The sequence below is a fragment of the Toxorhynchites rutilus genome, chromosome 3 (genome assembly GCF_029784135.1).
Source record: "Toxorhynchites rutilus septentrionalis strain SRP chromosome 3, ASM2978413v1, whole genome shotgun sequence".
NCBI lineage: Eukaryota > Metazoa > Arthropoda > Insecta > Diptera > Culicidae > Toxorhynchites > Toxorhynchites rutilus.
Genome location: NC_073746.1, coordinates 213,801,040 through 213,826,085, shown reverse-complemented (window position 1 = coordinate 213,826,085; position 25,046 = coordinate 213,801,040). Strand labels below are relative to the sequence as shown.

General features: G+C 39.6%; 1 protein-coding gene across 6 annotated transcripts in view; it reads left to right on the top strand.

Annotated features, from left to right (window-relative positions):
• Positions 1-25,046, top strand: part of LOC129774029 (TBC1 domain family member 1) — a 55,210-nt gene that overhangs the window by 22,174 nt on the left and 7,990 nt on the right. For 5 of the 6 annotated variants that reach the window (XM_055777721.1, XM_055777723.1, XM_055777725.1 and 2 more), the window contains 5 exons: positions 13,249-13,782; positions 15,696-15,898; positions 17,927-18,049; positions 19,522-20,445; positions 20,513-21,108. In XM_055777721.1, coding sequence (XP_055633696.1) covers positions 13,249-13,782; positions 15,696-15,898; positions 17,927-18,049; positions 19,522-20,445; positions 20,513-21,108 — 2,380 coding nt within the window. The remainder of the gene's footprint in view (positions 1-13,248; positions 13,783-15,695; positions 15,899-17,926; positions 18,050-19,521; positions 20,446-20,512; positions 21,109-25,046) is intronic. The other variant, XM_055777722.1, reaches the window with a different exon arrangement.

Sequence of the window (25,046 nt, the reverse complement as noted above, 5' to 3'; positions counted from 1 at the left end):
AATTTGGTGATTGCCTAATGGTACTCGTTTCGTTTTTGCCAAATGTTCACGAATAACGATTGATTTTGCAAATTGTACAAAATCGAGGCACGCACAATAGCAGATGTACTCAATGTACTCAATTTAGAAATGTAAAACTGTTACATTACAAATTTGATAGAATGTCAATGACAGATGTGCCAACCTACAAAAAATTTAAAATTAAAACGGGTGACTTAGAGCGCCACACGGTGGAGATTCCGGGAACTTTTTGATCAAGATAGTACACCCAGGTATTTGAAAACCATAGACTGCATGATCGGTTTGCGGATAGGATAAGGTTCGTGCTCCCTGGAAAAAACGACCATTTCGGTTTCCTTCGTAGAGAATTCAATACCCAGCTTGAGAGCGTGAATAGTTGTCTCAACGTGCAATCTCTATATAGACAACCATCATTGACACAAAAACTATACGAGAGAGGAGTTTAGGCAGGAGCCTTGTGGTAGGCCCATAAAACTATATCGAGGAGATTTCGAGCTGCCATGAGAAGAAAACATGTACTTTTTTGATAGTAAATTGTACAGAAAATAATTCGGAATCGGCGAAAGTCCACGATCATGAGGCTGCTCTGAGAGAACTTTCATGGAATCTGAATCAAATGCCCCTTGGATATCGAGAAAAATAGAAGCCATTTGTTCTTAGCGAGCAAATGCAATTTGAATTCCAGAGAACAGTAGCGCGAGACAATCATTCGTCTCTTCACCTCCACGGAAACCAAATTGCGTATTTGAAAGCAAATTGTTCGTTTCGACCCACTTGTCTGAACGAAGTAGGATAATTTTCCCTGCAAGGAAGGTTTGGCGCGTGGCTGTGTTGTGCTTTTAGTTGCATGCCGAAACTTGTTGTTGTTAAGATGCGTCCACATTACACCAATCGGCCTTAGCCGCCCGGTAAAGCCGACCAAATGTGGACGTACCGCCCGGGCTTGCCGAAAACCGACTCGAATCAAACCGAACCCAATACGAAACGAGTGGGTCCGGTTCGAGAAAGTCGAAAACGAAGTAAATTATCGTTGACGACATAGTGCTTCGTGTGTTCGTGACGACTTCGTGCATCCGATGGGACTTCGGCTTCGTGCACCCGATGGGGCGTCCACATTACATAACGAACCGAATATGCCGCCTGGTACAGGCCGATCGGCATCATTCGGCATAATGTGGACGCGCCTTTAGAAATCATGTCATGACGCACATATGCTTTTTCCACACTGAAATGCATATAAACCATCGAAAAAACAAAATGGACGATAACTACGTCAAATATGCTTCTTTTCATATACCGCATTAAAAAAATCGCACGAGAACAGAAAACCACACAAAAAAATTCGCACAAAAATAGGTTTTCCTGTAAAGTTATACTCGTTATGAGAAGGAAGTTCATGTATCGAAACGATTGCTTCAGATATTGTTTCCGTAAACATTCTGCAGTCAATATTTTTGGTGAAGTTATACGGAATATCGATTGACTCGCGAGATCTTGATTCATTGGCGCACGATAAAATTATTGACAGCTGATCACTACCGTGGGGATCTTGGATTGCTTTTCACGTGCAATTCAGGGATAATGAAGAAGAGCACGGAGATATGTCTAGAGTGCTTACCCGTGCAGGAGGGATACCCTATTTGTTTCCCCACTATTCAAAATTGTCATTCTAAAGTGATCGCACCGATCCCATGGAACCCAAAAAGTTCCATCATTGACACAATGGATGTCGTGTTTGCTGACCGTCGACCAAAAACAGCGGCGCGTAAATGATTCAACAGCCGATTTGGCGTTGTTGAAGCGTAGCCGAGTAGACTTCTTCCGACGTTTTGTGACAATGGATGAAACGTGGATTCATTACCACACTCCTGAGCGCTGAAAAGGCACATTTTTCTTTCAAGAATGATCTCACAAACGGTAGCGGACATAATACTATCCTTTTAAGAGGATCATCGATGTTTAAAGCACTTAAAATGTTGTCCACCAGGTCAGAAAGCGCAAACAGGCCCAGCTGTGGCCGTGGCTTTCACCGCAAATATGAAACAGGCCTATTCGGTGTTGTTCCGGAATGTGTTGAGGATTCCTGGTTGATAGGAGAACCACGTGAATCAGGAAGTACTTACTACGGTCTATTCTCAGCACGTTCGACTCGAGGTTTCACTCCAACTTGGAATGTTTCGGACTTCATTCTGGGGAGCTATGGAAAGAAGTAATTTTTTTCTTCCTTGTGTCACCCTGCGGTGTACCGGAACTCCCCGCATTGCGAGCGTCAGCAACAGGCTCGTCGTTCTGTGAGAGGAGTCGGGATTGTGCAATGTCGTTGGCACGGAATTTTCGAGCATTCCTGCATAAGTCCACTTGGAACGATCCTTTAAGGAAGGCTTTATACTTTAAGAAGCCTCGCCGCAATGAAGACACTCGCACTCATCCTGGCTCTTCTAGCCATGAGTCAGTCACCTTATCGTAGATCGCTGGCGTCCCTATGGTGTCACTGAGGCGCGTCCATAGAACAACACTCAATTATTGTCATTGATGTCAGTAAGTTCTGAAACTTATTCATTCACCTACTTTTTTACTGCAGTCTCAATAAAAGTGTTTCGGTTGAAGATTTCAATTAATAGAATATTTCCATTTTCCTTGAAACCAAAAATCTTCCGAATTTAGTAGTAAATCATATAAAAAGTTTGTCAAATCAGGTTTAGGATGCAGCACTTAGATATATCTATATCGAAAATATCTTTGGACTGTGTACAAAGTTTGTGGCGACGAAAACAACAAATTCAATCCTCGTTGACAATGAAAACAATATGACACCGGTTGAATGCAAAACTCACGTCATCAATATTATTTTATTCATTGGGGAACGACGCGAGCACATTGGAGCAGTGCCAGAAATTGTGTTATTTTTACCGGTCGCTGCGCTGTGATCAAACTATCTCGTACTGAATTGCTGCTGTTGTTCTTTTGCTCTCTACACCTTCCCGACCTTCCCGATTGGCGCTTCCGTTCTTTTGAGCACTACATAGGGCGAGGAAGCCTGTTTGATGAAACTTGACACCCGAAGAATTGCCCACGACACTCGTGTATGTGCAGAGCAATGACACAATAAATTCTCAATTCAATTAATTTACAACAATTTGTAGCTCTGTGAAACTTCCACTGGGAAACTGGGAGAGCAGTATTTCAATTTTAATTAAGAAGACTCGATTAGTGAAGTGCTTCAAGAGTTATTTTTTCAGTACCCATTTCCTTAGTATTTTTATTTTCTCAAAAGTGAACTCAGTGTCTCAACCTTCATTTGGTTCAAGTTTATAATTACGTTATCTGATTAAATCGGCTCCAAAGCATCTCGAAGCTATTACAAAAAGTCTTTCCCCCTATATTATCGTTGGAAGTAACTTTCTGTTTATTGGAATTTTGCATCACCAAAACGGCTCTCAGTGAAGCCGACAACATCAACTATACACGAGAAACAGCAGAAGAAGACTTCACAATATAATTTCATTACCTGTTGTTGATTTTATACAGCGAAATTAAATTACTTTTCATTCGAGCGCTGTTGAATAGGACTGAATACGTTTATTATAGGCTCTAAATAGCGATGGTTGTACTGAAAAGTCACTTTCCCGACTATGCAAACGTCGTGTTTTCAAACATGGCATAACTGTACAGTTCACAGTTTAACGCATCGCATAAACAAACGTCTTACGTCTTCTGAGTTTTATGACAATGCAATTATTCTCGTATGTATGTATTCATGCGTATTGCAGACATGTGTCTATTTTTAAAACTTGTGTGAAAGAAAATCGCCGGTTTTCTCAGTGGGTTGTCAGTCAAGTTGGAAAACAAAAAGTGAATGAAAATTAGGTCGTTCACACTAGTGAAAAAAATTGTATATTTCCGCGCACACTAACAGAGTATCTTCTTGTAGAAACTCAATGTCAGTTCATCTCATGCAGACACCATGTTTTGAAATAGGAAAATTTGAACGATAATTATACTACGACGGATCCAATGACTTATCATATTGCGTGATTATGTCGTAGAGAGAGAAAGATTCAAGATGTAAACAAACGTTTCTAGCAGTTTTTGATGCGATCAGTGACCAGATAACATCGATAAACTCCAATATCTTGGCTTCAGTTGCACCTTCCTGTGTTGACTTCAATCACATTAGGCAGGCTAGAAAATGTCAGTGTAAATTGGCGAACCATCTCCAAACCAACTTCGGTTTACTTTAGGCGTTCTCCAAGAAAGTCATTCTGGCACATGTTTGTATTAGTATGTTCCAAAAGACTTTCGAAGACAGTTTGTATGTAGAATCTGAAATATTAAAGTTAGAACAAAAAAACTGTTTTTTTCATGGTGACCCTAACGCAACTTAGAAAAAAGGCTCTCTATAGGTTATTTCAAGAGATAAGAAAAAAAACTTTGTTCTACAAAGATGTCTCAAATAACTGGGACTACAACATTGTCGAACTATGTTTACCTCTATCTATAAAGATAAGGAAGTTAGATTTTTCATTTAATCGAAAACATTGATCACCCTATTTTCGAAAACATGGAAATGAGCGCTCTATCATATGTAGCAACTTTGTCGAAGACAGTTTTCGTCTAGAGAATAACTGTCTAGCTCTTAACGCTAAATTCCACTTAAATGCACCTCCTGGACCATTGTGCACTGTTGTTTGGTGCGAAAGGATAATTTTGAGCTTAATCCTTCCCTCGTTAACACTAAACGGTTTATTATGCCCATAAACTTTAAACGTTCACTGGGTTAAGTAACATGGAATCAATCTCGCGTTGTGGTTAACATCCGTACCTCTCACGCTAAAGTTTACGAGTTAAATTACTATACTCTAACATACTTGCAACGGAATAAAGCCGTTGGTCCAAGTAACGAACCAGCTGAACATTGCTATAATACAGCAAAAAAACTACAAAAGCATCCAAAGCACATAGCTTTATGTCTCGCTCGATAAAATATTTCAGGGATATTTATTGCATGAAAATTCTGGTGCCCTGCTGCCCTAGTCCGCCCAAAACCGCCCAAAACATGCTCCATTGTTTGGGTAACATACTACCAAACGCCATTTTACGCGTCGAGACTGTCTAGCGCAAGTTCATGACGTTTGCCGCGTCGTCGAGTAATCCTCGTAATTTCTCTTCCTGAACCTCAGTGAAAACTCATCGGAAGATTGCCAATTCCTGCTTTCTATCGGATTTTATAATATCTCGTATTGATTGCCCAGATTTTCTGCAGTAAGAGATGTTCAACACCGAAAACCTTAGGTCTCGTAGCTTCTTCAAATACTGTTCCTCAAATAATCATTTTATACAAAAGATAAAATGTCCAAGAGCTATATGCTTCAAACAAATGATTACCATTCCAGTGCTGCCCATGTTTGTATAGGAGACGTAAACGACAAAATGAACAAAATCGAGTTTTTCGCTGTTTCGCATTCTACACAATGTAATACGTTTGCTGAACATGCAAACAAACATTTTTTGTTCGAAAACATTTGAGCAATTTTGAAAAAACGTTTCCGAAAAATCACTGTTTGTCCGTTCCGTACAGCTTTCATACATCGTTCGAAAATCAACAATTGTCAGTATTATGTGCTATAAGCTAAATCTACATTTGAATCAAATTCTTTGTAGAGTCCGAACATGTATGTCACGATAGTGTCTTATTACTTAGTGTTTCCTAATAGATGAATATAAGAAACCATTGAAACGCTGCTCATATAATTACTCTTTTCTGTACACAAGAACAAAGAGAAGCAATTGTGTTTTTTTAATGTTATAATTACCTAAATTTCTGAATTTGAATCTTCAAGTAGATAATGAAACAATCAGATCAGTATTAAAATGAAAATAATATTGGTTCTTAGCATTATAACTCCTCGGATTCAACATTGAATTATTCCACATACTCGGCAATTACTCATACCGTTGGAATAAGTCACTACACTATCTTTATGCGATTGATCGTGATATCGGTAAATCATGTTGCTAAAATTACCAACATTGCAAATTGACTTTACAAATTCAATTAATTGAAAAAACACGAACCTGCAGTTCTTATCATATTCCAGAGTATTCTTCAGGAAAAAAGGACTATCATAGACTTGCAACAAATCAAGAGCACCTTTTCCAGGCATTTCACTAAATTTCTTCCAAACCTTTTTGATTTATCCGATAACAACTGAAACTACCGACGGATACGTTTTGCCTACTATCGGAATTGTAAATACTAACGCTACAAACAGAGCAATCCGGTGATTACGTCTAGCTATGCGGACAAATGTTCATTGAAACGATCGATTGTCCGCATAAATAGACGCAAGCATTTTCCAAATGGAAAAAATATGTTTTAATCCGCTAAATCACCTGGGCCCTCTTTCTGCCGATAATATCCTTCAACTGGACAGATCATTTCATCGGAAATTTGCATGGTTATGCTTGTAGGCCAAAAAACAACAAAAACGCGTTTTCCCAACACTAATGGTGTTGTCGATTACGTCTCCTATGCAATCATGGGCGGAGTGGTAGCCCTACCTTGCGGTTATAGCACAGATATAACCCAATCTTTTTTAATACCTTCTATATGGGATCTTTGAAAATTGAAAACATCCTCGACTTTATTGCAATCGAAAGTTTATCTAAACAGAACGCAGACATATTTCCCGCGACAACAAATATTCGATTCAACTTAATTTACGGTTCAATATTATATTCAAAAATTGTCGTTTTCGACAAAAAAAGTTGAAAATAAGTTATATAAAAAAAATAAATACAGAATACACTGCCATAGTAACAATGTGCACAAACCAACATCAGCGCATTGAACAAACCATGATCAGAATTGAGGTTATCGAGATGCATTAATTACATTATTTAGATGCATAAATCTGATCCAAATGGTGTGCAATCGTGATGTTTACAATATTTGTAAGTGTTATAATCGAGAAAAGGTCTGAATACGCACCGAAGATTCATGTGGTAATTGATTAAAAGTTATCAAATGAGGGGCGCTTTGTCATCGATAAACGGTGGACAGTATTAACATCTACAACACGTGTAAAAATATCCTCTAAAACTACTGTAAATTATGAAAAAAACTATTTTATTTATAAGTTTGGAAACATTTGAATACCTGATTTGACAAAGGTGCGCTGAACTAGAGGTTCAAAAAAGTGGACAATCCATGATCATATGTTCGACTGGACAAACCAACATCATTTACCTTATATGAGTATATTTTTACTGACAGGTTTTCATTTCTTTTATGAATACAGACTTATTTTTCCAAATAATGACAAATCAAAATTAAAATTTCAATTTTAAAATATTTAATTTTTCGGTTTTTGACGTAGAACTACGTCTTTCAGTAAGGGTGCCAAATCAGAAAACAGGTCACGTTTTTATGAAATAAAGTTAACGTAATAACTATTTTCACTGTGAATGAATTCTCATGATTTGCATACCAATCGAATCGTAAATTCTCTAAGATTTGTTTGATATGCTATAAATTACAATTCGCTAATCTCTAAACGGTTTAAATTCATGAAAACTGGAAGAACTTCCTTTTCTCCCGTACATTTGTTCTGCCGATTTGTGTGCTAACCCTATCCGTATTTTGAATGCATGAACAATTGAATAACTGTAAAATGTCAAGCGTTATCTAAACGCCCTAACTGCCAAAAGTTAATTGGCCCAATTTACGGTTTCCCCAACACAGACTTCAAAATCGATGTACTTGTGGAAATCCGCTTTGCAAATATACCTGCAAGTAGGGGGTATTTTTATTCACACCGAGCTGTGTTTCCCTTGTTTATCTAATGAAAAATAACATTTTATTAATTGCGATAGAAGTGTAGAAATATTCCCTATCAATTGATGCAAACATCATACGATGAGTTTCGAAGTCTTGGCAGGAGTACTCCCGCTTACTCTTCGGTTCACAGAAGTATCCTACAGATTTCTCATCCGTTGCAAGATCATGAATCCATTGGTGATTGATAACTTCGAAAATCTACTCCAACTGACTCCTCAGTCAAGTTTTATGTCTTTATACCATGAGTACCTTATCCACGACGTGCACCCTTCACCAGGCATCTCCAACCAAGTTGGCTTCCCATACTTTTGCAATTCCTCTGTAATTTTTTATCTGTCCATGCGACAAAAAATCCATGGAATCCCAGATCATCTTCAATCCAATGGTATTCCGTCGATATTGCGGGAAATGTGGGAAAGTTAGATCTGATAAAATGTTCTTTACTGACGGTTCATTCATAAACGGGTCCACTGGCTTCGGCATCTTCAATGAAAATTCTAGTGCCTCTTTCAAACTCAAAGATCCTTGTTTCTTGAAATGGGTGCGATATACTATGCTCTAGGGATAATTGAAACACTGCCCATCGACCATTATTTTATTTTTTCAGACAGTCTCAGCTCAATAGAGGCAATCCGCTCAATGAAAGTTGATAAACGCTCATCTTATTTCCTAACAAGAATAAGTGTTAGTGTTTTGGACATTTCACAATTTTAACATTTTTTACGTTTTTTGACGTAGGACTACGTCTAACCGGAAGATATAGGGGGTGAAATGGAAATCTAGGCACTGAACAAGTAGGAAAAAAATGCAAGATTTGGAACGCTTATAACTCGAGCATTTCTCAATAGATCGCAAAGGTTTTTTGCATCAATTGATAGGAAATATATCTACGCATCTATCATAACGAATAACATTTAATTTTTCTTAAGATAAATAATTGAATAATTGTGAAATATCAAGCATTGTCCAAATGCACTATGTGCCCATTTTTGATTGGTCCATTTTATGCTCCTCAAATCGTACCGCCCAAAACGGGCAACCAGAGCAGCAACGAAAAAGAATGAAGCACGATTGGAAAGGAAAAAGAAAAAAAAAGGACGAAACATTGGTCGCAGTCTCACACATGCGTAATTCTCGAGCCAGCCAGTCAGCTTAAAAATCCCCGCTCCGCTGCCGTAACAATCATTCTCATTCAAACCGTACACCACATCGGTTCGCATCACAACACATCAACAAACCAACCCAAGCAGCCATGTCTGGACATGGCAAAGGAGGAAAAGTGAAGGAAAAGGCAAAATCCCGCTCGAACCGTGTTGGTCTGGAGTTCCCCGCAAGGGTAGCTAGGCTGAGCGCGTTAGTACCAGTGCACCAGTCCACCTAGCCGGTGTTATATAGTTTCGGCCGCCGAAGTGATCGAGTTAGCTGGCAAAGCTGCTGGCGACGATAAGAAAACCCGCATTTGGAACAGAACACATTCGGTTCGGAGGACATCAAGACAACAGGCAGTTGCAGCGAGTGGCGAGTGGCAAACGCAATCGCAAAACGGCAGCTGGTAGCAGAAGAAAAAAGTTTGTTCTTTATACAATCTGGTTTGGTGGCAATTCCAGAACAAGGCGGCATCGAGGGCGTTCGAAATGGTTTTTTTCAAAACCACGTGTACAAAGTTTTCTAAATTGGAACCATTCCATAAAACACGGCGCTTATCAGGGCCATTAAACCTTTCAAAAAAGAGTTTAGGAAATACAGTTCAATGCTTTCTAAAACAATATCCAAAATAATAATAAAACACAAATTGATTTTTTCATAATTTGTTTGTCAGGATATGATGAGTATGTGAATTTGACAGTTGTTCTGAGCTTATTGATTTTCACCAATTCTTAAATTGCTTCTAGATTGAAAGTACAGCAATATACACTTATCTCGACATTTAGCTAACTGGACGGACCTGTAATGCGACATATTTAGTTGGACATTTTTGTAAACATAGAGTTCGGGGTCCAAATTATGACCCCACATTGAAAGTCGACACTGTACCACTGTCATCGCAAATGTTCAATTACAGATTAAAATTACCTCCAATCCGACACTGAGTGGTAATGCGACGTGCCATTGAATGTAATTTACTGTAAAATATGTCACAAGCTGGATGGGAAGAAATTTTCCAACTGTGAAAGCTGTGGCGAGTGGCAAACGCAATCGCTAAACAGAAAGGTTTAGCCGAACAAGATGGGGATATCGAGTGATAACAAAACAATAAACTCTTTAGATTGAAGATAATTTTGTGATACTGAAAAGGACCCTTTTTAGCCTGCATGTAAATCCAACGAGCGAACAAATCGTAATGAATGTATTTTTTGCCATCGCTGCCTTTTAACGCTCATTCGTTCGTCTCGTTGGACTCGCCCCTTTGGCTGAGTCTGCCGATTTGTCTCTATCCTGTGAGCGTGTACCGCTAGAGTACAAAAGGCGCGGATCCGCTGAAAAATATATCATTCTCTTTCAAACCGTAAATCAGTGTGGTTGTATGGCATCGTTTCACATCACATCGCATCAACGGATTGGTGCCGGAGCACCAGTATACCTAATAGCGGTTATAGAATTTCGGCCGCCGGAGTGCTCGAGTTAGCTTGCAAAGCTGCTCACAACAATAAGAAAACCCGCCTACAGAACAGAGCACATTCGGTTCGGTGGCAACAACTAGTTTCAGCGAGTGGCAAACGCAATCGCAAAACGGAAGCAGGTAGAAGAAGGAAAAAGTTTGTTTATACAGACTGATTTGGTGGCAAAACCAGCCACCGTAAAACACGGCGCTTTTCAGGGCCATTAAACCTTTCAAAGAAGAGATATTCAAAGTTTTTCACAATACCAATGCATTCTAAAGTGACATAATATGACATAGAATATAAACTGATTTATTTTGTTTATGCTTGTTCTTGAACTTATTGGTGGTTGGGGTCTTTTGAATTGATCATTCTGTTTTCACAAACCCAAGCATGGTTTCCGAATTAAAAGTGGCTTCAAATTACAACACATTGTATGCAGGATGGCATTAACGAATTTTCTCGGTAGCAAGAACTGCTTTCTTTGGATGATAACTGATGTTGAAAATTGACTGACGTTACATCTGCATTGTATAGAAAAATAACTAAGGAGCAACATGATGAGCTATGTATTTCCTGCTGCTCTGTTCTTATTTTAAAGGACTTTAATCCGAAGGTCATCCGTCCCTGTATTTACTGTTGGTTTTTCAGAACGCTTATAGCTCGTTTATTTCTCGACAGATCGAAGAGTTCGTCTCCAAAACCTCAGTTCTTTTTCATTTTTATTTACTTTGTTTTCGGAGACTACAAATCTTACAATTCATTCGTCTCCGAAACCACAGTTTAAGGTACGGTAATGTGTTCAATAGTGAAATATATGATAGTGAATGAGCTGATGATCACCTATGCATTCCCTATCACAGCCATCATTTTGATTGTACGATATGTGCATACGCCAAAAGATGCCCGGCGTTGAACATTTAATAAGTACAAAGCCTTCAGAAAAAAATCAAGAATCAAGTTTGTAAAAAAACGCAAAAACACAACACCAAAGGTTCTTTTCAGAACCCCCAATATGTTCATAAAGAGTAAACAGTAAACTAATCCAATTTTCAGGTAGATAGGTAGGTATTCACGTAGGAGAAGAAAATAAAACAATATATTTAAAATATATATTTAGCAAAAGCTGTCCCCTTTGTATAGTCCTACGTCACTCCGGTTATGTCCCCGACATTACCCACCCGTCTTTTTTTTTATTTTTAATTCTTAGTTTTATGTTTTTGTTTTTCAATTTTTAATTTAAATTTTTTTTAATTTTTAATTTTTAATTTTTGATTTTTAATTTTTAATTTTCGTTTCGATTGCGTTTGATGTACTGAAACGTTTTTGTGAACGTGCAAGATTTGTTCTGATGGATCAGAGGACTCGTCTTAGTGGATCATACGATCGGAAGCCAAGATGTGATCAAGGTGTTCGTTTTTTCAACCCTTCTTTAACATATTAATTATTGAGAAATTTATAATTATCTATTGTGCAAAAAAAATGTTTGGGAATGTCCAAAATTTCGTAAATGCGTAAAGAAATTACTGAGCACTTAGCGCTCAAAAGTGTTCCCGTGGCCGAGTGGTTAGCGTCACACCTAGCAAGGGTTCGGGTTTGATTCCCGTTCTGGTCGGGTGAATTTTTCGTCAAAGAAATTTCCTTCGACTTGCACTGTGGTCACGCGTATTCAAGAGCTTGCCACTCAGAATGCATTCAAGGCGTGTTATTTGACATAGAAATCTCTACTAAGTACTAATGAAAATGACGCAATTAATACTACGTTGAGACTACTAAGTTCCTCTAGGAACGTTTGTACCATTTAAGAAGAAGAAGCGCTCAAAACTGGACAAATTTTCGTAACACGATTGGAAGCCTTGGTTGTGGTAACCTTTCTCCGTGGAAATCCACCTTACATTAATATATATTACATTAATATTTCAATTTAGCAATACTTTATTGATATTAGTTTCATGTTCGTTAAAAAGAACGTGCCCTATCACTGTATACCAGCCCATGGCAATCAATTTCCCGGGATATTGAACTATTGCGACTTTTCGTATTTTTTAAATTCCTGTTAACGGTAATTATCGGTGTACGACGTCGAATTTGTTGTATGGGGTGGGTTGTTGAATACCCGTCAAAAGAAGTTATTATCACTCACCAGTTGCGATATGCTGGACAAGGATAGCATCAACATAATAACGAAGAAAGGAAATGCAGATTGTTATGAAATATATTTATGTAGGTATAGACAAGTAAGACTAATAATAAGTTTGTAGTTAATTTTGATGTGTAATGTGATGGGGCTTGAGCCAAATAGAATATGGAGAAAAACTACGATCCTTCTCAATACTATCTCTGCTAATAGCATGCGAACGTTGTCGAACCGAACTAACCCTGAAACATGTGACAATACTGCAAAAACACACTTCGATTCTCGAAGGCAAATAATAAAACAACTCTCTACGTTCACCTCACTTATATCATAATGTCACGTGCTCGCGAAACCTATGTACATGCAATTTCTACAGCTGATCATTTATTCACCTGTCGAGATTTAATTTACGCTCATAATTCATCCTGAGTAGTATATAATTAATTTCGGTATAATAATGCATTACTTAAGGAGCAGCCGCAATATACAGACGTTATCCGAGATCAATAAATTGTGAACGGCTAAATAATATATGTCTCTTTTGTTTACGTATACAAGTCATCGAAGTTCAAATTCTAGACCGTTTTCTCACGTACAACTCGTCTCACACTCTCAATACACACTTGCTCCTACTTACTCTCTATTTTCAGATGGCAGAACTAATGCAGCAAATGCGTGATCCAACATCGATCGGTGGAGGATCAGTCGGTAGTATACCACAGAGTATCGTCTCTTCCAGTGCAAACTCAAACGATATACACCGGGCACTGCGTGGCCAGGGCATCCATTCGACACCGGCATCCAATTTGAAACTCTCGGAACAAATGCGAACCGCACAGCATGACAGTAGTCCAACGTTGAGTCACTACCAGAATAGCAATGGTACAACAACAGGAAACCAGCCTTCCAGCCAAGGCCGTCTATCGTCTTCGAAGAGCTACTCTGGCGGGTTGAACCATTCCGCTAGCGGAGGAAACATGCAAACCAGTGCCAGTGTGTCATTGAGCCTGTCATCGTTGCCCGATATCTCCGCCAATAATTCACAGTTTTTTGAGGTGCTGTATGTAGGTAAAATTAAAGTGTCACACAAACGGGTTCCCTTCACCTTCATCGATGACGCGTTACCCAAGTTCAAGGCATACGACGCGCAAAAGCTCAAGCAACAGCTGGAAACGGCACGAATGGTATGTACAACTCTCATGCGAGAAATGCTATCATTACATTTACAAAAAGGGAAGTCTACATCAAAACGTATCAGTAATGTTTTACCTCTAAGGGATGAGTCCGAGAAGGGAAACCAGCAGTACGCTTCAAGTGTATTATCTGATATTTCAATTCAAATGAAGGATGAACATTAGGGTGCCAATGAATGTATGGGAAAAAAATCGACATTTAGCATCAACATATTTTTTTGAAAACCTCGATTTTCGGTGATTTTTCGTTTTTCAAAAAACTCAAATTTTAAAGTTTGTGACACCAGTAAATGAAGTCCGAATGAGCTAATATTTACATAGGGTGTATTATCGTGCAAATCTACATTTCGTAGCAAGTTTCGAATGAAAAATCGAGATAACTATTTTTATTGGCACACAAAACCATACTTTTCGTTTCGTATTCCGAAAAAAAAAGCTCAGTCCCAGAGTGTCGATTTTAGACAAAAAAAAAATTATCACATCAAAATCCATTTCCATTTTCGAACGAAGATCAATTTCGTTATCGCAAACGTTATCGAATCACGCATACCAAACACCCCTCCTCCTCCGTCTGGAACATCCATATGTACAATTTTGGTTCCGTTTGCTTGATTGATTCTCGAGTAATGCGCCCCACCGCCCTCCACTCCTGTAGAGAGGGGGAAGAGTGTCAAACCACCACAGAAACATGTATTGCCTCCTAAAACCTCCATATACCAAATTTGGTCCCTTTTGCTTGATTAGTTCGTTAGATAGAGTTATGCAGAAATTTGTGAAATTGCGACCTTGATCTCTTCAATCGTGGTGTACCGTTCTCCCTCAGTGTAGATTCTGCGTACAAGGATCCCCCTAAGATTTTCAACAGGATTCAAGTCTGAAGAGCGAGCCGGTCAGTCCAAAAATTAAGTTTTTGGTCCTTAATCCATTGCTTTGTTGGAATGTGATTTTTTTGTGACGATATCCACGCAAAAACGGTAGGAGAGAGGATTCCAGAACATGTATGTAATCCTTGAATGATGTGAAAGCTATCTTGAGTTTTCCGGTTGCACAGAATCCCGCCAAAACCATGCACGAGCCTCCACAAAAAATACTGTTCCTTCTTCCGCAAATCACGCCAGTACCCGTTGAAACCATGAGGACCATCCAAATTGAAAGTTTTCTCTTTCGTTTCGTTATGGTATATAGCACAATGTATTTTTTGCAAACATTGTTTGTCACAACATACTTTGTCCCACTCTCGGTTCATGTGAGCTTTGCCAAAACTCAGACGTCTTCTTATGTAAGAGGGTGTAAGATAAGGAGCTTTAACTTTTTAAGCCCTCTTTATGTGAGGATTTTTTACCAAAATTTGACGAATTGTCACCCGAGTTGTTGAGTAGTTGAATATATTGCTTTATTTGCATATGCGATTTTGAGTCATTCGAACCTGCTCTAGTAATTTCCCGCTTATCCCGGTCAGAGAGCTTCGACTTCTCTGAAACCATCTTCTTCGTGAAATGTATCGATTTGTCCTTCATCTCTCTCCATTAGCACTGTTCCCTTTGGCATTTTCCAGATTTATTGATCAAAAAACCTAAAATAACGGAAAATGTACCTGGTCTTACAGAAACTTGACAGTTGAAAAATACGAAAACATTCATTTACACTCAGCGCTTGCACGAAAATCATGCAGTGTATGGTAGTCACCAAATCCTATACACTAGAATATAAATTGAAGCATTGTTTGTTTACAATGACACAAAGCAGCAAGATCATCACCTGGTCTTATAGAAGTTGGACAGAGTGTATAGTGAAAACGAAATTATTTGTATACAAGGTTCGCTGACTCTGAACAGAATTAGTGAAATTATTATTTATTTGAAAAGTATTGAATAAAATGAATTACCCTTCTTTTTCTTTCGTAGAATTCCACCTCGAACGATGAGGAAGGATCAGACACGGATGTGGAAAAAGCTTCGCAAACGCTGACTCTGAACAGAATTAGTGAATCCAGTGAAGCAGGAGGAAATTCGACTACTGAGAACGCTCCATCAGCACTAGCAGCAGAGAATGGCGAAGCCTTCCTAGGACGACGAGTTAGTCATTTTGATCTTCCAACCAAAAAGGTGTAAGTTATATATTTCGATGTAAAATGTATGTTGGAATGGAAAACCCGCCGTAGGCAACATAATGTTTGCGTCATTTGGAAATGGGAACATTTTAAAAAGCATCGACGTATTTGTTAAGAAAGGAAAGTAATTTATTCCTCAAGTAGGTTAAAAAATAAAAGAAATTTATTCCGGTTTGCACTGTGGTCACACGTATTCTAGAGCTTGCAACTCGGAATATATTAAAGGCGTGAGATAATGAATTTCAACTAAGTATCAATAAATGACGCAAGTTAATACCTTCGTTGAGATGGCAAAAGATTTTCTGGGAAAGTTGATGCCATACAAGAGAATGGCTCTCGAGGCCCGAGACTGGCGATTCATTCATCAAATACTCGAACGTGAACGGGTCGTCAGTATTCTATTCAAGTTTCTATAGTTAACTGCCAACTCAGTATTTTCAAACGTGTTCTCATATTACATGAAATATTTACTTTATACTGAATATTGGAACTGACTGGAGACTGAAAGTCCCGAAAAGAAGCAATTGTTTCGCAAAAAAAAAACTGTTCAAATCTAATGTGTGAAATTTTCACGTTTCACTCTTCAGAGGAATTTCAAACGCAGTTCAATCGAAGCGGTTTCAAAGCCGCTATGTTGGGTTTCTCTCATTCACATCCCAATATCGAGCCCTTGCTATGGCTTGTCATCTGGAAAAACCGCGCCGGTAAACCGTCTAGTGTGTTTTCAGTCTTAATCTTATACCAACCATCCACACTTAAGTGGCATTCTCAACGGAATTCGACGATGACGTTTGCTGATATCCTGTTACATTTTTGGCGTATGTAATTCAAAAACAGATAATAAGAATATCAAAATTTATTTAAATCAGCTATTCATTGATTATAACAATATTTGCCTTAGATTCAGTGGCGTAGTGTAGGGGGACGGACGGGACAAAAGCTATTAAGAAAAAAATATGATTTTGAACGATGGTAACCGATTATTATTTATGGTACTATCTATAAGTCACTGTGGAAAAGTCCATGTTATAGATTTTTTCTGGGTTTTTTTTATGTTCATTATTTTGTCATACTCCATCTTTCATTTCTGTACTGGAGTGTAAAGTCTCGAGAACGAGGGAGTTACTTTCGGAGTACAACGTTTCTCTCTACCGGATGAACGAATTGAGATGTTTTTTTACTTATTGCCCATACAAACATGTTTCAATAGCTCAAAAATGCTATTGTTTCTTGAAATTTCATTTCAGTCTCGATTGGTCTGCGGTTGATGCATGATACATGATGCGTCGGTTGGCCAACCTCTGTCAGTTTCTCTTTTACTGCCGTGATGAAAGGACATGCAAAATTGTTTGCTTGTAAATGCACCCAAGGGGTGGAATATGATTTCGCACACATTTGGGCAGTTAACTAGTTGTTCCCATGATGATTTTTTATATCACGGAAGATATATTTACGGAGGATTGAATAAGCTTTTAGTGATGATTTGAACATCAAAAAGAGACCTCACGAAAGAATATTATTTCGTATATATTTGAACAGAACGCAAGACAATTCCATTTATTGAGAATTGATTTAGATGCACAAGGATAATTTATTACTTTGGCGAAAACTTCTGTTACGATTTGCGATTAAGTGCTCCTCTAATTTACTCCAAATTTTGCTGGCGATGCGTTTTGGACTGATATGCGATTTGATACGACAACGTTACCACTCAATCCATCGATGACATGGAAAATCGTGTTTTTGCATTTTATGCGATTTTAGATATATATGATCGATATTTTGATTGATATTTTATGCGATTGTGATTTGATAAGAAATTATATGTGACTTATCATGTGCAAAGTTATACGATTTAATGTTTGCTGGGTAGTGACCCGCCACGGGTGTCACCCGGTCACGCTACGCCACTGCTAAGATAATAGATGACTTAGTGAGATTCAAAGAGTCTATGTAAATTGGAAAATGCAAGACTAAGCACTCATTAGAAATTTTGACATCTCATAAATATACTTTCCCATGCAGAGAATGCTCCTCGGTGAAACAGTTTGTAGAAGAAAATGACAATTCAAAAGTCGGCCACATCCCAAAGTCGACCGTTCAACAGAAACAGCAGAAAGACATTCCCAAGCCATCTTCTGAGGATAAGTAAGTCAATGAAAAACAATATTTGATTTGCATGTTTACGCGGCACATCTTGCTTTTCTCCTTTTTTTGTTGATTATATGTATATATATATATATATATATATATATATATATATATATATATATATATATATATATATATTGAGATGTAATTTTGTTAGTTGAAACAAATAACTCTCTGACCTACTGCTTAGTTACTTTACATTAACGGCGTCATATCAATCACCGATTATTTGTAGAATTCATAAAAACTGCTTCTATCCAATCGCCGCTTACACCCGCTGATGTGACATGCTAATCAACAGCACATATCCTGCGATTGTTGTGAGCGCGAATTTTATGCGAAGCTGCAAGCACTGAACCACGTTCGCTTGATGTAAAATCATCACCTACATCATTGCTCTTAGTTGAGTTGTATGCAGTCTTGAAGTCGTATAAACTGACGATGAGTCGGCAGGTGGAGAATCTGTCGCAGCATTTGGTCCTTTGTGGAACATACCTTGCGGAAACCACACAGATATTCCCCACCAAAGGATTCCTGCAACGATGTTTGTCTATTATATAAAGCCTGTTTCAGTAGGACATTTCTCAGCATAGAAACGTATAAAAAACAGCTCAAATAAAAAGAAGTGGAACAAGGTAGCAAATATTGTCCCAGCAGTACTGTGCAGAAAACGAAATTCTACTTTATGCGACCAAATTATAACTGAAACAGGCTTGAGAAAATAACTTTTAACGTGAAATCGAAGAGTAAAATTCTTTATAAGAATCCGGTGTACCGCACGATACAGCTGCTCGCTCGCTCGCGCTATCAAATCAACAGGAAGAACGTTCTTCTAACTATTTTTTTTCCTACCTGTCTGTGAAGCTTGATCCACTTAGAATCCGAAATTACAAAACCAGTGGTGTCTCGAAATTGTATAAAGGTTCAAAAATGTTTTCATATCATAATGCAAATAAGAAAGACTTGGACAGATTCAACTCTTTGGCCACATCCCAGACCGAAGCTACAAGATTCCGCTTGAATGCTTTCACGACGCACTTGTTAACCTGACCACTAATAGAACATCTTTTCTGACCGCATTTCTCCTTCCGTTTGATGCTCAGAGTTTCGTAGTAACGATTAATCACACGGCTCACCGTTGACTGAACGATTCCGAGTTGTTTTCCGATATCCCGATGAGAGAGTTGAGGATTTTCCAGGTGCTTGCACAAAATCAATTCGCGACTTCCCAAAACTGACAGTGATAAAAATATAGTGTAAAAATACACTCTGAACTACTTGTACCCCAATTTTCAAGAGAAAATACCCAATGGGTAATTTTCTACAGCGTTTTTTACGTGCACCCTTTATAATATTTCAGAACGCTTTTTGTCGTTTCTTCACGCTTTTGGATAACATGTCATTTTCTTACCTTTCAATCATCCGCTACAAAAAATTGATATTACTTAACTTTACCCCTCTGTTCACAGTGTTCCCCCGCGTCGTGATCGCTCGGCTTCAATTGGTTCAATCCCAATTGTGGAGCAAAATCGAACTATGGTTTTCCTCATCGGACAAACCGACCTGAGGCTGATAAGCCCTGATCGCAAACAGGTTCTGCTGCACAAGGAATTCCGTGATGTCGCCAGCTGTGCCCAGGGCCAGAAAAACGCTGACCATTTTGGTATCATCTGCAGGGATGTCAACAACGATGGCTACATTGGGTACGTGTTCAAATGTCAGTCAGAAAATGTGGCCGATGAGATTATCATAGCAATCTCGCAAGCTTTTCTGGTGTGCTCAGAGCAAAAACAGAAAGATAAAGCATCTGCCCAGATATACTCTTGCGAGCATTGTCCCATGCTGTGGTATCACAAGCTATGCTCAGACATTGAAGGTTTGAGCGATAAGAAAACTCAGTACATGATATTCAAGCGGATAGACACCACACTGACCGAGGATGAACAAAGGTTGCTAATGGAAAAGTATCACGGGGCTGAGGAAGCTGCAGGACACAGCCTCAGTGAACAGAATCAATTCCTCATGATGCTATTGAGGGCTCACTGCGAATCGAAGCAGCAAAGGCACGTTCACGATACGGCTGAGAACCGAACAGAATTTTTGAACCAGTATTTGGGTGGCAGCGGTATTTTCATGAAAGCAAAGCGATCACTAACAAGTTCTTTCGATCACCTATTGAAACGGAGAGCCAGCAAAGACGACTTCAATGGTGGTGTGAACATAATCAAAGATTCAATGAGCTCAGTAGGAGATGTGAAGTTGGGAAGTGACCTAGAGCCACAGACAAGAGCTCGTTCATCTACTGTTGGTTCTAGTCCTTCGTTGAGCAGGAAAAACTCAGATTTAGGAGTCAATGCAACGGCACCGCAACTTAAATCACCAATGATGGATATGTAAGTAGAAATTATTAGTTTTGTATACCTATGGAGAGTAAAGTTGATATGTTATTTATTACCTTAGCTTCATCAAAGTTGGCAATAGTCCCCGAGAAAACTCTTGCCATTCCGGCTCCTGGCGACAAGCAATACTTAATCGTGTGGTAACACCGTCCAAAAATATGAAAGCAACCGACGATGAGTATATGTCACCCTTGCGGGCTTCCCATTTGAGCACAAGAAAACGGGATCGGGAGGAACTGCGTGAACTATGGCGCATTGCAATCAAGCAAACAATCATTCTCAACAGAATGGAGAAGGAAAATGCTCACTTGCAGGCGCGCCAGAATGAGATAAAATCAAATGAGATCAAACGTATTAAATTGGAGTATGATGAAATTACGCTGTGTGACAAACAAGCGACAGACATCTGGGATATGTTCCTGGATGCCTCGTCAATGGAAGCAGTCCAGAGCAAGAAAGATCCCAAAGTGTTGTATCAAGCAATAAAAAATGGCGTACCCAGAACCAAACGCGGGGAAATTTGGCTATTCCTTGCGAAACAATACTCGTACAACACCGCGCCGGTTGACAAGTTGAAATTTCCCAATTATAATACGCCTTACCCAACTTTGCTGAAAAATTTGACGGAACACCAACACGCTATCTTCATAGATTTAGGTAACTTTTTATTTCGTATAATCTTTATTATTAATTCATCATTTGACATCTAGGTCTTCATGAAGTTTATTTATACTAAATTAAAAAAACACACAGACAATAGACGCTGACGAAATGAACAAATTGACAGATTAAAACCAAACAAACTATATGCTACTTGTATTCCTCAGTGTAGTTAAAATAAGTTGCGCATGCGACCCAGTAGCTCAGAACTGTTAATTTCAGCCCGTATGATCTTCGCTACGAATACAGCTTGGTTGACAGCATGCCGAATTTGAGAAAGTTCTTCATGAGGTGGAAAATTCGTCGGGTCACGCCAATGCAGGTTATTCAGCGCCCGCCTCACAAACCTCAATTCTAGCAATTCACACTGCTTCCAGACGACACATTCATTCTCCAAAATGGCCAGACTAGCGAACAGTAAAGAGAACGCAAACACAAGGGATCCTTAAAACCTTCGACGACTTTTAGGATGAACTCTGATTGACGGTTGGCTTTATCAATTATAGCCGAGTATTGCAGTTTAAAGGAGAGCCGATAGTCCAACAACACTCCAAGATCTTTAACTTCCTCAACACGTTCGAGTTGTTCTCCACGATTTTGTTTTTATTTATAATGACACTACATCCCATTGAGAGATTAGATCCTCTTCAAAATTTTTCACCAATAAACCCGATCCATGGTTGAGTGGCCAAAATATTCATATGGGGCAGATTACCTCGTCCTTCCATTTTTCCGGTAGCTATTCTGAATCCCAGATCCTAACTATCAACCGATGCCTACACTCTACAAATTTTCCCTTGAAGAGATCCGCTACGAGGCCATCATTATCAGCTGCTTCGCGGCTCTTCAGTTGAATTATGGCCTCCTTAACTTCACCCATCGGGTGGTATGTCGTCGTTGTTCACTAGTCCTTCTCAACGCCGTCTTGGTCTCCTGTCTGCGCGCTGTTCAGGTGTTCATCGTAATGCTGCCTCCACCTTTCGATCACCTCGCGTTCGTTCCTTAAGATGCCTCCTTCCTTGTTCCTGCAAATTTCGGCCTGCGGCACAAAGCCTTTGTGCGAGGCGTTTAGTTTCTTGAGGAACTTCCGCGATTCTCGAACACGATAAAGCAGCTCCATCTCCTCATACTTTTTCTCTTCCAGTTGGCGATTTTTTCCCCGAAAGAGATCTCATGTACTGATTGTACTGTCACGAATTTCTTTGTAAATTTTCCTGTGCTTTTTTATGGATGGCTTGCAGGGCCTGCACCAATCCTCTGTCTCGTCGGAGTCCCCGCTAGCACGAAGACAGTGACCAGCCGCCCCTGACATGGTGAACAGACGTTGTTTTGAGCCTCTTTCCCTATCAGCATACTACCAAGATCTCACCGGAGTTGGTTACCCGATCTTCCCTATTTTATGCCTGTAGGTACGCGAAGTATCGATGGTACGCATCCTCGGTGATGGTTTCCCTGAGATTCGGGTTGTCTCTGGCGATCAGGTGTAACGAGGAAACCCTGTAGAAATCCCAAGCAGCTTTGTCGAAGATTTTCAGTCTTCGCTGAATTAGTACTGCATTGACACAGTAAATGTTCCGAAATTTCAGCCTCGAAATTAAGAAGCGACAATTATCATCTGTCAGTTTTCCGATTTTTTAAGGTGATATCTGCTCGGACAGTGGCTGGTCAATAGACCGATTAATGTACTCAAATCTGTCTTATTCAAGCTGAGTAGGCTGCGTGTTATTCTGTTACAAGATGTAATGAACAATTTGGATTGTCTTGGTTTTGATAGAGCTCTCCAGTTGGCTTCAAACATCGATATTTCCCAGGTTCTAAGCTCTGGAGCCCAGCTTTGTGTACCATTGGTATTTACCACCGAAGATTTTCTGGACGTTCTATGGAGACACTTGGTTTATTTCTTCAAGAGCGATGACTGAAGGACTCGGCTCCCGGTCTAAGATCTCCAACTCTGCAAGGTTGTTATGCAGACCATTGACATTCCACTGTAGGGCCAGGTTTGTTGGGCCTCGCTGGCGATTGATAACGTGATGGTTGGTCACCGGAATCAGACTCTTGGTTGTGACGAGATTCGATTGGACTGGGAGGGCCTGGCGCCAAACGGATGTAAGAATAACGTAGTTGACAGGCGACCGGAGAACCTGGATATAGCTAGTAATGAGTCTCCCAGGCTCTGTCTCCATGCATCGTGGATAGCAGCATAGGACCATGCTTCAGCGGGTATGGATCCGCGTTCCCAGTTACCGAACTACTAGAAGCATTCGCAAAGGATGGCCGCGAATCCATCATCGATGAAATATTCTGCAGTCCATCAATAGTTCCAAACAAGAAGTGGAGAGTGTCGAAGGGATACACAGCGACCTCTAGGCAATTCTGTATAGCGTCGGCGAACGGAATCCTGCGGTGTTACGAAGAACATGAACCTGTGAGCGGAAATGAAGGACGAAGGTTTTTACAAGGAGCTTTTCGTCGAAGCACATCGCAGACTCCTAACCTGAGCGCCGACGCTGACAGGAACATAGGTGCCGAGAAGACTGGACCCAACAAATAAACGATGCCCAGCCTACTGGTGGAAAAAGACACTCAGCATCCTCCGCGCTAATCGTCTACCAGCCAAAAGAAGAGTCCAGAGCACCGCGCGTTGTTCTGAGCGACCAGAGTCGCCTTGAAGCGAGCGATACGCAGTAGTAAATCAAATCGCTACAGAAAACTGTGCAAATCCGCGGGGGGAGCATATCGAATAGTCATTGCGGAATTCGTGGTTCAACGACTCCCATGGAATTATGTCCGGAAAAACTAGAGGTCATCGTGAAAGGACTCTTTCCGCAACACGACCCACCGACGCATAGTGGTCCCTGAGAAAATTGAAGCGGTTAACTCACATTTTTGAGCTAAAAATCCAATTTTTGGTTGACTGAGGTTGTCAGATACGCTCATTTTTAGACACTGTGCTAACGTAAGAACTGTTGTACACACACAACACGCGAAATGCGACAGGGCACAACACTGATGGTTCTCACAAACATAAAAAGGATGGTAAATTTACCTTTTTAGTCAACCGGTTGCGGGCTCGATGCTGCCCATCTACGGGACGATGTCCGACAGATTACACAAAGCTTCGTACTGGTGTAGTACACGTCGAAGAGAAGTAAAATCATTTGATGATTTGCTTTGTCAAGTTGGATAGCTGCGATGTAATTGGGGCTTCAAACTCGTTCATAAGCGGCGGCTCAGCGATGTGAATGAACATGGATTCCCATGCGTTTAGATGGGAAGCCTTCTTAACACACTTTTTGTACCGGTCCGTGGATGTCGGTTTACGATATATGCCATATTTCAGGGTATCGTCATCTTTCCTTGTGATCATTAGATCTAAGAAAGGGAGTTTTCCATAAAATCGACTGGGACAACGCGAAGCTCATTTGATGATTTGCTTTGTCAAGTTGAATGACAAAGCAAATCATCAAATGATTTTACTTCTCTTCGACGTGTACTAAACCAGTACGAAGCTTTGTGTAATCAGTCGGACATCGGCTGAGTTCATTTTTCAACCTTGTTTCACCAAAAAACCAAAAAGGGGGGTGGAACAAGGGGACAAAGTTCAAAATTTTCAGTTTTTATCGTGTTTGGTATCAAAATGTATGTTTCAGGCCTCCCTCCTAGAGATGAACCATTTTCACTACTCGGTTCAGCAATCCCTAAATAACATAAAAAATATTGTAACCTATAATTTTTTTAAAGCACCATTTATAATAAGAAAATACTACAATTAGCAGTTTCTGATGGAATTACAAATTGTAACATCAGCCATGCATCTTCTTTATTTGAAAATCAGTCCACCATATTGTTTGCAGAGCCCTATTTCTCTACTAATTTACTAACAAATCTCCCAATTTTCTTTCGTAGAAGCGCTTGCAAAGTTGACGAAATGTTGG